The following is a 12491-nucleotide window of genomic DNA, read 5'->3' as shown; positions in this document are numbered from 1 at the left end:
TGTTTACTGAATGGCTGATATACTTGCTGACAGTATTTTATATATTTTCAGAATTCTTAGTTACAACCGGCTGAGGTGTATCCCTGCTCGGACTTTTGATGGGTTGAAATCACTTAGGTTGTTGTAAGTATTGTTTTTTAACCATCGCTATTTTCCAGAATTTTTGTGTACAGTAGATAGCAAATCTGTAGGAAGTTACTAGATTTTAAAACCTATCAAATATTTGAGAAGTGATAATTACATAGCCTTAAAAATCTAAGTGGCTTCATTCTGGGGAATTATACTCTCAAAATGCTGCACAAGAAGTTATGTGACCCTGGAAAACATTATATATACAGACATACACTTTTTACTTTTCTGCTTTTTAATCTTGGCTGTATTTCTTTTTTGTGTTAAGTTCTTCCTTATTATAAGCATTAAAGTCTAACAAAAATGCCATATGCATAAATTCCTCAGTATATATGAGGGAGTTTTGCAGTTGAATTTTGAATATTTTTATTCCAACAATAAATTTCTTTTTTCTTGTTTTATTTAATATGGGAATATTTCCAAACCCATTACATCATGGTTAACTATTGAAAATCAATAAAATTGCTTTTTGGTTCCAAGAAAACTTTCCATTTTACCACTAGGAAAAACATGGTTGAAAGGGCACATAAAGGGACAAAGGAAAATAAAGAACAGTCAATCTAGTTTACAGCTTCAGTTTGTCATTAAAAAAAAAACCTGCAAAAATTATTTCTCAAAAGTCCCCAGCAGAACAAGTAATTTTTGCCTCCATTTGGGTAGTTTATAACCATTTAATAGTCTAGTTGGATTAAACATCTCAATCATGGCGTTATTTAAGTGTGCCCACATAGCTTCAATTATTTTATATATTTATGGATAATTTCAAGAACCATAATTCTATTTGTGTTAGATATATGCATAACTGAATGAATTTATAGAAGAGGAGAGATATTTTTGTGCAGGTTTGCTACAGGAGACATAACACTGGTCCTGGTATTGATGCTTAATAAGTTCTTTAGTTCTTTAACTTTACTATCAAATTAGGGCAACAACCATAATACTTACACTAGTGAACAGTCAATGCCTGTATTTTCTATGAATCCATGAAAGATTAAAAAAAAAAAAAGAAGAACATAATTAATGGGAAATTCAGGGAATTGCTGAAAAAGTCAGAAATAAGAACTCTTCTCCTATCCCTAAATCCAGTCAGTAATTTGCAGAAGTGTGCCTACTTTTACCGACCTTTATTCTTTCAGTTTTAATAGAATCATGTTATTAACATTTCATATGAAATTCAGGATGAAAAAAATCAAATGACAAGTAGGCTGCCAGTTAGAGCTTAAAAAAAAAACAAACAGCTGGAAACACTGAGGAACTGGAAGAAAAAAATTGTGAGAAGCTGAAAACTGTTTACAGAAGATGAAATTTGCAAAGTTAACCTGCTGATTTTTATGCATATATATTTTTCTGTTTATTTTCTTTTTAAGGTCTTTACATGGCAATGATATTTCTGTTGTTCCTGAAGGAGCTTTTAATGATCTTTCAGCATTATCACACCTGTGAGTATTCAGATGATAACTGTATTTTTTATGTTACATTTAGAAAATTTCATATAGTTGAACAAAGACAAAATGCAAAGGCCTGCTCTGGAACAAACTCACGGCATCAGTACAGGCTGGGGACAGGCCAGAGAGCTAGCAGCTCAGCAGAAAAATCCTGGGCCTCCTGGTAGGCAGCAAATTGAATGTCTGCCATGTGCCCTTATGGGAATGAAGGCTAAAGATGCTCCGGGCTGAACTAGAAAGCGAGCAGCCAGGTGACTGAGGATAGTGACCACATCTGGAATATGTGTTCAGCTTCTCCCATAAAAAGCAGATGTGTATGAGCAAATCCAGGATAGGGGCAAGCAAAGTGGGGAGGTAGCTGGATCGTAGGAGCTGTGAGGAGAGGCTAAAGGAACCGGGCTTACTTAGTCTGGAGGAGGAGATACCAAGGAGGGACCTAATAGTCTTTAAGCCGCTAAGGAAATTACAGCAATGAGGGAGACAGATTTTTCTCAGAGGCGCACAGTGAAGAGTAAGAGTCAATAGTCACAAGCTGCAACAAGGGAAGTTTGATCGAACATAATGAAAAAACCTTCACTGTGAGGATGATTCAGCTTTGGAACAGGTTGCCCAAAGAAGCAGAAGAATCTCCATCCCTGGAGATTTTCAGAGCTCAGCTGGACACAACCCTGAGCAACACTGCTCTGACTTTGAAGTGAGTCCTGCTTTGTGCAGGAGGTGAGGCTAGATGACCTCCAGAGTGCCCTAAATTATTCTGTGATTCTGTGTTGGTGTCTGTTGACATAGAATACATGGCATCTGATGTCAGAACATAATTTGAGGCAATACTTTTCCTATTTTTAATTTTCAGTGGGAACCTAGATTAGAACAAGTTACCTATCTGTAAACCTTGTTGTGTTTATGGATAGTTATTAAATCTTTGCTTGCAATTGAGGAGTGAGTTGACTAGTGCCTTTAGATATATCTGGTTTTTATGTTTCTGAACAGTTGCAGTTGTTAAAAACTTAATTATCTGTTTCTAGTTCAGTATTGGACATTTACATTTAATTTGCCAATTCTCAGAAATTTGATGATACTGATTAAGCTTTAAGTCATTGATAATTCAGTCAAATGCTACTATTAAACTAGCTTATTTGCATGAAATATCAGTAAAACTTACATAGATTTGATTGCTGTTGCTGTTATTTTTTTCTTAATGGCTGCCAGTTATCCTTGCTAACATTCTGATTTTAGCAGAGCAATTGTGTTATCTCAGTTCAGGCTGATGTTCGCTCTTGCAAATACGGAGTGGACAAATTCTAGGTGTTTTTTCTTGCATGGGAGGTTCCCTATCACTAGGTATGATTTTTGTTACTGCTCTGACTTCAGCCTGACTGAACAAGTATATATATATATATATATATATATATATATATATATATTCTTATGTTCAGCTAGATGTATGTAGTAATATTTAAGAGAGGGCTTCCTGCTCAGTGTGGCAGAAAAGAGTGTTTCAGCAGTGGTAGTTTCTACTGCCTTTGCTTGCCAAAGATTTTCATGTATCTCTAGAAGACCCACTGATGCAAAGTTGTGGAACAATCTGAAAAAAAAGTACTGAAATATCTGGAGAAGTAGGATGTTCTAATACTGCCATTTGACAGTGTGTGCACATGTCAAGATTATCTGTTGAAAGTTCTATGATTATTGTATTCCTTAAAAGGAATATGAGTACATCTTTGTAGAATGGCATAATGCCTCTATCCTCCAAATTAACTACACAACATATCATTGTTCTCAGAGTTTTAAGAGTATTCATAGTTTCTAGCAGAGCAAATAGACACTTAAAAAGCCCTTACAGAAATTAATTCTGAAAATCTTTAGCTAAATTATTTTTTAATTTAAAAAAAAAAAGATTTATTTAAAGAAATGGATTTGTTTTCATAACAAGGCAATTCTTATGTAGCTACCACAAAGCTAGGATAATGTAGTTTTATTTACTTATGCAGCAGAGACCTCTTACAGAATTCTGCACATAGCTGTGAGTTCAGTGGGAGAGCTCCAAAGAGGAAATAATTAAATCAAATTTGGAAGCTTAGAAACAGATGGTTTGTACCAGCCTGGGAGCCATAAACTGAAAAGGAAAAATATCAGGGTGGAACTCTCTGGGGTTGCCTTGGCTGCTTCGGAAGAAATACTTTATTCTTGCTAACTTAGTTTTCCAGTATCAGTTTCATTCTGCTGATGCAGCTGAACTTGGCCATTACATAGCAACAGTGAAACAGAGCTAGTTAGTATTAGCTCTCCAAAGTTCACACATAATGCAGCTAAGAATAGCTAGGTTTCTGGACCAAGTTTACTGCTAAAACTATCACTTCTTGATTTAGAACCCAAATCCAGACACTTCATGTGCTTATGGTCAATTTGGTGGAGGGAGGGCATGTTTGTGGTTTGAAGTTTTTTTTTGCCAACCTGTTCTCTGGCTTCTCGTTTTAAAAGCAACCATTTAAAACTTTATTCCCTTTTTGTTTGTCTGCTTTCCATAGGGCTATTGGAGCAAATCCTCTTTATTGTGATTGTAACATGCAGTGGCTATCTGACTGGGTAAAATCAGAATACAAAGAACCTGGTATTGCACGTTGTGCTGGTCCTGGAGAAATGGCAGATAAACTTCTTCTCACAACTCCGTCTAAAAAATTTACTTGCCAAGGTACTGGTTTTGGTTTTTTCACTTTGAAGTGTCAGTTTTGAATTTTTACAAATAGTTGAGCTATGAAATAGTCCTCTGTGCTCTAAATACATTTATTACAGCATCTTCACGCAGCCTTGTCATCATTCCTCTTCATACCTAGGGATGTAGACATTGATTCTATTCAGGAACTGTATTTATTTTAAAAACTTCAATGCCTATTTCTTTTCAAATAGATGGAGGAGGAAAAAAGTCTTTGAACTTGCAGTACAGTATTCCTCAGTACATGGACGTACATAGGTACTTGGTACTTGTCTGAGTCATGAACTGCAGTTTAAACATCTACACTTCCCTTAGTCGAAGAACATCCTTTTCCTTCAGACTGTTTACAGTAAAATTTTTAAATACATCCATAAACCTTGCAGTCTGCAACTGATTTCATCAATACATCCAGAATGCTTCCTCTGATATTTCAGCATTAAAAAAAAACAACAAAACAAAACAAAACACATAGACAGAGAGATGTGATTACCTCTCTAGAGGTCTCATCCTAAAATGTTAACTGGGGAGGTTTCTCAGAGTTTAGACCAAGAGTGTTTATCTCCATGTTGGTACCAATGTTGCTGCCATTTATACCACAACTTACATTATTGTCTGTTAATTCCTAGGTTCTTTTTCTGAACCTCTATTTTTTTGGTTAGAAAAACATGGTTCTCTCTCACATGGAGAGAGAACATTGGTTTACTGTTCAATCGTCCTCTATTCCATCCATTTCTTGTTCTTAAATATTTTGAAAACATAGAAAACTTCTGCCATAGCTTCATTTCTCATGGCCCTGATTTAGAAACATTGAAATTGCCAACTGAAAAAAAACCAAAAAAAAACCAAAAAAAACCCAACAAAATTTGTGTGTGCTTATACTTGTAAGACATTACTAATCTTGTAGTTATTTCTAAGGCGTCAGATAAATACGATCTTTAGTCTTGTAGAAGTAATTTGTTCTCACAGTCTAGGTAATCTTCAAGCTACTTTGATTTACTCATCTGTTAATGTATCTTCAAAGGTGAGCTTAATCCCTTTGTAATTTTTTCCTTAAAAAAGCAATGGGACTTTGTTGGAGTTTGTCTCATCCGAAGTTGTTCTTTACTGCATGTTCATCCTATTTAGTCTTCTCTCCTTCGGCTTTCTGTCAAAAAAACACTGGAACCCATTTTGTTCTTGCAATGCCAATGAATTGTCTCTCCCTCCAAATTCTTCTTGCAGTTTTTCAACACTACCTCTCTGACGTCATGCCAGCATTCATTGCATATGACATTCATCTGTTGCAAAGTCTCTTAGTCTGATTTTAGATAGGACATTGCTGGCCAATCTGATCATTTTCTCTACAAGTATCCACTGAACATTATTGCAGATATGCTCTTATTACACACTGTTTTAGGGATGTAAGTGAAAGAATATTTGCATGGACATGAAGAACCTGTTTGGTTATTTTCCAGCTCTGTCAGTTTTAAAAACTGTATCACCCCTGCCTACAATCATTGTTATGTTTCTGTCAGACAATCCAGAAAGTATAACTTACACCGTCTTGCCCATCAGAAAATATCCTTTATATTATTATGCAGGGTAAGAACTGTATTTGTTTCACTTCCAAGAGTGGAGATCTGGTATTATGGATACCTTTGAGAGAAAATAATTTTCCTGCCACTGCCTTGTGAAGATGCTCATAATTACAGATTGCAAATCAGCAGCTTTTCAATGACATGATGGCCCTGTAAGACATTATGTGTCTTAAGATAAGTAATTTTATCTTTTGCTTAAAAATGAACTGCTCAATAGAAATTAGGAAGATGCTATATTCCTATTAGAACCAAAATTTTAGGCTATGAATGAGAGGACTGTTTTCAAAATATTTGTTGGTAGTCTGCTGTTGTATATATACAGGAAGAGAGTAGTGTGTAATTCCCTCTTACCAATATCTCTGGATTCAACTGAAAGTGAAATGGGTGCTTGAATTTTACTTACATAACGAATAGTTCCCAGTGAAAATGTGCATTTTAAAATGAAGTCCTATCTCAGTTGTAAAGCTCCATAAAATCACTGTACCTTACTCTAATTTTATGAATTCTTTTACTCCAGGAATCATCCTTTAGTATTTTCTTTTTCAGTTGTTTTTTCTACGTTTATGGGTGGTTTTTTTTCTTTTTTTATGTGGCCTCTAACAGATTCTCAATCTTTTACTTTTACCCCTTTACCATCCATGCCCTGCTTCTAGAGATTCCAGGGCCTTGTGGTTTTCTGATACCAGGTAAGGTTATAAGTAGATCTGAAATGGGTGATCTGCTTAAGAATGGACCTTCTGACCTTCCTTTTGTGTACCTCAAGCATACTTCTTTCCTAAGACACGCATGTTTACTGTTTGTTTTCCCCTTTGATGAATTTAAAACTGACTTTTCATGATATGTCATTTAACATATTGTACGAACAGTTTTGTTGTTTTAAAAGCTAGGGTTTCAGGTCTGAAAATTACCTAACTGAAACAATTGTTTCCACTGCATTGTACTAAAATCAGTGATTTCATTAGCTGCTTTAGTGTAAGTGAATCAGTCTAGATACTGATTTTCAGACCATATGCAAGAGAGAATAGGAGTCATAAAATGACAGAGCTCAAAGTTTTTCTTGCAACAGGTTTCTCTAGAAGGTGGTTTTGAGAGGGTTTGTGTCATGTTTTTCTTTAAAATTGTTAGATAGCTACATGTGTGTGTCTATGTCAATAAAATAGTTAGGTTTTCACTGTTTGCAAAAGAATACTGCTTATTTTTTCTTTTATTTTAAGGATTTTTTTCCAGTTAGGCCTTATTAAAGAATATGTATATCTACAGTATGAAAAACTGAACAATAGTTATGAACCCAATTCTTTTTCATATGCAAGTCTTTTGTGGGTGCTGGTTTCTTCTCTTCTGGCAGGTGGCTGGAGATAGGACAAGAGGAAATGGTCTCAAGTTGAGGCAGGGGAGATTTAAGTTAGATATTAGGAAAAAAATTTTTACTGAGAGGGTTATCAAACATTGGAATAGGCTGCCCAGGGAAGTGGTTGAGTCACCATCCCTGGAGGTATTCAAAAAGCAAGTGGACAGGGTACTTCAGGACATGGTTTAGTGGGCATGGTTGATGGTTGGACTCGATGATCTTGAAGGTCTTTTCCAACCCAAATGATTCTATGATTCTAAGCAGAAAGAGGAACGGAACAGTATACTGCAAATGAAAATAGGTTCCAGAACTGCCTTTCTATTAGACTTCAGTAAAAATATCTGAAACATTTCCATTTTTTGATCTTATAACTGAAGAATGATAAATCAAAATGTTAACTTTTTATTTGATACTACATATATAATAGTTAGAAATAAATGCTTACAGCACAAAATCAGATACAGTTTTGTTTACTGTCTTGTTGAGACTTAGGTTCCATTTTCTGGCTCTGTTTTGGAAGTGAAATTTAGATTGCTAATCTGTTTGGGTAAATAACCTTGGTTACTGAATGTTTTTTTAATTCATGCCAAATAATTAGCATTTTATTGCATGAGAAATAGAAAAGAGGATGTGATGTTCAGAATAAACAGTTGAGGCAGGGAAGCATAGACTTTGAGGCTACAGTACAGTGTTACAATTTATTTTCTTTTCAGTATGTGCCTCTTGCACCTTACTTTTTTTCACAGAACCTCCTAATGTACTCTAGCAATAATCAGCAGTAGTCTAGAGTACACAGGCAGGACTTTCTAGATGTTAATTCTACGGTTTTTGTTTCAACTCTTCTACCTCTGTTGTTCGCTGGTCTAACAGAAACTTTCATCAGGTGTAGATTTCTCTTTCAAAGTAAAGTAATGAAGACAAGAATAGTCAATGATCCATATAGACTGTGGCTTTGGCAATAAGCGTCTTATCACAGATTACCATGTTCATCCATTTGGATTTGCTTGCAAGCTGTGACACAGAAGCATACCAGCAACTGCAGATTTAAAAAAATAATAAAAAGAAAAGTCAACCTCTTCTTGTCTAACACCCCCTACTGAATTTTTGTAATCACACAGCTTCCTTCCATGCCAGCTCCTTTACAATGACTTACCTGAGACTAATTTTGCAAAGAAAAACAAGTAAAGAAAGTTAAGAAATTGCATTTTTTAAAAAAACTAAAACCCCCATATCTCAGTAAAAGTGCCCTCTTAGCTTGGAAAACTTTGCAGTCTGGCTCATTTTGAGTAAAACCTGTTATGGAGCAATCAGGCAGTTCCACCAGTAGGTCTTAGGAGTTTGGGGTTTGTGTCTAGTTAGAAGAAATCACTGGTTATTCCTTAAAATGTACAAATCACCTGTGGATAACTGAAGGGATTTTTCACAGGTGAAATCTGAAATCAAGCTGGAGGCAGTAAAGTCATCAGGCAATAGAGCTGGAGATAGTCGAGAATGTATGTTCATTCTCTTAATAGGCATTTGGCCAAGTCACCTGTTTTCTCTTACAGTAATCAAACTTTTTTCTACCACAAAGTGTATGAAAATGAATCATTATTTATACACAGGTGATTTCTAGTTTTTAACAAATAAGCAGTGATTTCTTTGATTGTTTGACAAAAAAACAAACAACAACAACAACAACAACAACAAAACCCTGATGTTTCCTAACTTGAAAATTCACTGTGAAAAGGCTGTATTAAAATTGTAAAACAACAGAAAAATAAATAAATATCTAAAAAATATTATTAGAATAGGGATAAGATTTATGTAGGACAGGGATTTAAGCCTGGCTTCTGAAACTTAAGATTTTGTCAGTGTTCATTTCTGAATTCTGTCGTCACAATCATTAATATAAGCAACTAGACCGCAAACATGGATTGAAGATTCATGGTACAGTTTGCATTATTTGTGGGCTCAACTAAGGCAGTAATGCACAGAACTGGCTGACTCCGTAAGGGAGCAAGGCGCAATACAGAGCTATTTGCAATAAGATAGCTTGGATAATGCAATTTACATTACAGTTCACAGATATTCAATCATTTTATAAGTAATTTTACCAGTTCATTTTGCCATCTCTGTGATCCTGCAGATAAAAAAATAAATTAAAACAAAAAACCACTAAAAATAGTTTTCTCAGTAACACTGTGTTAGCCCTTTTTCTCATAGGCAATTTTTACCCCCTAGAGAGACAAAAGCTGAAATTGTATTCATTTTGTTAATACCAAGGGAAGGTAATTATCATGGATCAGAGAATGGGGATATGGGAATCACTTTGGGGTCAGCTTCTTTAAAAAAAAAAAAAAGTGATAATTAAACCAAAAATCCAATCCCAAATTTATTTGGTCATGTCAAAAGAATTAAAGACAGTCCAGCATTTCATTCATGTAGAAACACCACAAAGTCAAAAATATAAATTCCATTTTAAAATTCAAAGCAATGTGACAGATATATCCTGTCAAATGTAAATTAGTAGTTGTTTGTTTCTGACTATCCAATTTGTATTTTTAAGGGCCCGTGGATGTTAATATTCTTGCTAAGTGTAACCCCTGTTTATCAAATCCATGTAAAAATGATGGAACCTGCAACAATGATCCAGTTGACTTCTATAGATGTACTTGCCCATATGGTTTCAAGGTAGGTACTGAATGAAGAGGGAAAAGCTTACTGAAATGTAAGCTTCTCCTTAACAACCTTTAATTTTTATTTGGCTCCCTTCCACTACTGTCTGTATTTTCTTCTTAAATTATAATTGTTGTTCCCTGCATAGGGTCAAGACTGTGATATTCCCATTCATGCTTGCATTAGTAACCCATGCCACCATGGTGGAACTTGTCATTTGAAAGAAGGAGAAAAAGATGGTTTCTGGTAGGTTGTTTTTAATTGTAATAACAGGATGGAAAACTACTGAGTTTTGTATGCTGAAATAATTTTGATGTTAATCTTGAGGTTCTCTGTGTTTGCTGGTAAGTGCACCACAAAGGCAGATTGTCAGTGCTTCTGAAATTTTCAGAACACGTCGCCATCCTTGGAAAGCTTCTAAAGCTTTGAAACTGTTAAAAACAATAACAAATGACTGTGATTAGTTGAGGCATATCAGGTCAAGACAACACAGTATTGACTCCATTATGCTAATTAATAGCTAGCTAGATCCCTGCTGAAAAAATCTCACAATTCATCTGTTGTCGTGTGTATTACTTCAACAGACAGCATGTAAATGATAAAATGTAAATCCCAGTGAAACAGAAAATTAATGATTCATTTGAAACTCACTATGCCAGCAGATAAACATGCTGTGAGCATTTTTAATCTTGAGTTATTTAATCACACAGTACAATTACTCCAGATGTACTTCATGAATTATGAAATAAAGTTCTTTAGCATTCTTATGTGAAATTATTAGTCATTTAATAATCTACACCTCAAGCTTGTTAGAAATGACACTTCAAAAAGATGCAATTCATTATCCTGCAATTCATTATGACATTTTCTTATTTTTTAATCCAAATTCTGTCCAAAGATTAAATAGTTTTCTATTAAAAATTAAGCATATACATCTTAATACTATGCCTTTAGAATTTAAAGTGACAGTCATCTCTCAGAATTTGGCCTTTTTCATTTATTTGTTTAAACACTACATGTTTTGAAAATCAAAGCGATCTTATAATGAAAGCTGTAGAAATTATAGATAGTGCATATTACATGAAAATGTATGTGTAGTCATGTTTGAGTGATCTTTTACATTTACTGCACATTTTGATGTTTTTGTTTTGTATAAACATACTTGAAAGCAAAAAAAAAAATTACTGCTTTGAAAAGTTTATACAGGTTTTGTTTTTATATGTTAATGCTTGTATTGTGCATGGAATGTTAAACAGACCTTTATATTGGTGCATTTAACTAAGTGATAGTGGAATACTACATTACATACTAATCTCTGATTCCACTGTCCTTTCCATGTGTTTAACTTTAAAAAAACAAAAGGAACACTTTCCATAAGAAATATAATCTAATCATGTAATATAAAGGTAGCACATTTTTCAAAAAGAATGTTCAGTGATTTAATTTAAGAAGTTCCTAAAACTAAAGATTAGGGCACGAATTTAGAAGCCTTTTTTCTGTAATTTAAAAAATGAAAAACATTTTGGAAATGTTTATTGTATGGGTTTTTACATTATATCAACCATGCTCCTTTATGGGATAGTGATTATGAATCATTGTACTTATTAATTACAGAACTTCTTGTCTGGTCTCCCTACCTAAATGTCCATGTAGTTAGTTTTGTTTTCTGTATTACAGGTGCACTTGCGCAGATGGATTTGAAGGTGAAAACTGTGAAGTAAATGTTGATGACTGTGAAGACAATGACTGTGAAAATAATTCTACTTGTGTGGATGGAATTAATAACTATACTTGCCTTTGTCCACCTGAATACACAGGTAAGAGTATAAGAGAAAGTACAGGTAATTCAAGAATTCCTAGCAGAACAGTAATATTTTGCAGTTTGTAGGTGAAGTAGTAGTTACTCTACAATTGACTTAAAGCCAGGTTTCCCTCCATATTTTTCTCCTATATGGTTTGTAGTCAAAAGTAGACTTAATGCCTACTCATTAAATCCTTTGTTAGTTTTAAAATTACAGCATTTTGTTATGTAAAAGATCATTCAAAATGTGTCTCTCCCTACTGTTTACCTAACCCAGACACCCCAATGAAAAACCTCTGCAGCTGTAGAAATCTGAAAAATATTCTGCTTTTATCCTGTATACCTCATGTTACTAACAGGGCAGAAAAGGATCTGTCTGTGACAGTAGGGAGCTGAATTTGGCATTCCTGGATGCTCCCACTCCATTAGAAACATAAACGCAGAGTGTGATGCTTTCTGTTCTAGCACACACAAAAAAAATCATTAGAGAGTTTCTAATTATTTGTTTCTGGCAGCTGGCAGCAGGCCAAAGCATTCCCCTCTCTTTGAGACAGAGGGTCTCTTGGTTGCTGTCATCATCTTTGTGGGAATGGAGAGTTAGAACAGCAGCACTGGAGAACAAGAAGTAGGATCTATTGTTTACATTGATCTGTTTTATAGTTTTTTCTAACTAGACGGATCTATTTTCTGTCAGCTAGTTGACCACTAGGAGAACACAGAGCTTAAAATCACAAAACCATGATTTGAAATTCATAAAAAAAGAAATGTAAAATCCACCATAACCTGGGAGTTAACTCCACTTGGTCATCCTATATCTTTACTT

The 12491-nt window shown here is 34.6% G+C and overlaps 1 protein-coding gene across 17 annotated transcripts in view; it reads left to right on the top strand.

The window, feature by feature from the left end:
* SLIT2 (slit guidance ligand 2) overlaps positions 1 to 12491 on the top strand; it is a 274923-nt gene that overhangs the window by 227214 nt on the left and 35218 nt on the right. For 12 of the 17 annotated variants that reach the window (XM_049795067.1, XM_049795038.1, XM_049795097.1 and 9 more), the window contains 7 exons: positions 52 to 123; positions 1497 to 1568; positions 4100 to 4263; positions 6515 to 6547; positions 9758 to 9882; positions 10016 to 10113; positions 11545 to 11684. In XM_049795067.1, coding sequence (XP_049651024.1) covers positions 52 to 123; positions 1497 to 1568; positions 4100 to 4263; positions 6515 to 6547; positions 9758 to 9882; positions 10016 to 10113; positions 11545 to 11684 — 704 coding nt within the window. The remainder of the gene's footprint in view (positions 1 to 51; positions 124 to 1496; positions 1569 to 4099; positions 4264 to 6514; positions 6548 to 9757; positions 9883 to 10015; positions 10114 to 11544; positions 11685 to 12491) is intronic. The other 5 variants (XM_049795113.1, XM_049795103.1, XM_049795074.1 and 2 more) reach the window with 1 other exon arrangement.

This window comes from Accipiter gentilis, chromosome 3 (assembly GCF_929443795.1).
Source record: "Accipiter gentilis chromosome 3, bAccGen1.1, whole genome shotgun sequence".
NCBI lineage: Eukaryota > Metazoa > Chordata > Aves > Accipitriformes > Accipitridae > Astur > Astur gentilis.
The sequence above is the reverse complement of the archived record's forward strand: the minus strand, read 5'-3'. Positions and strand labels throughout refer to the sequence as shown.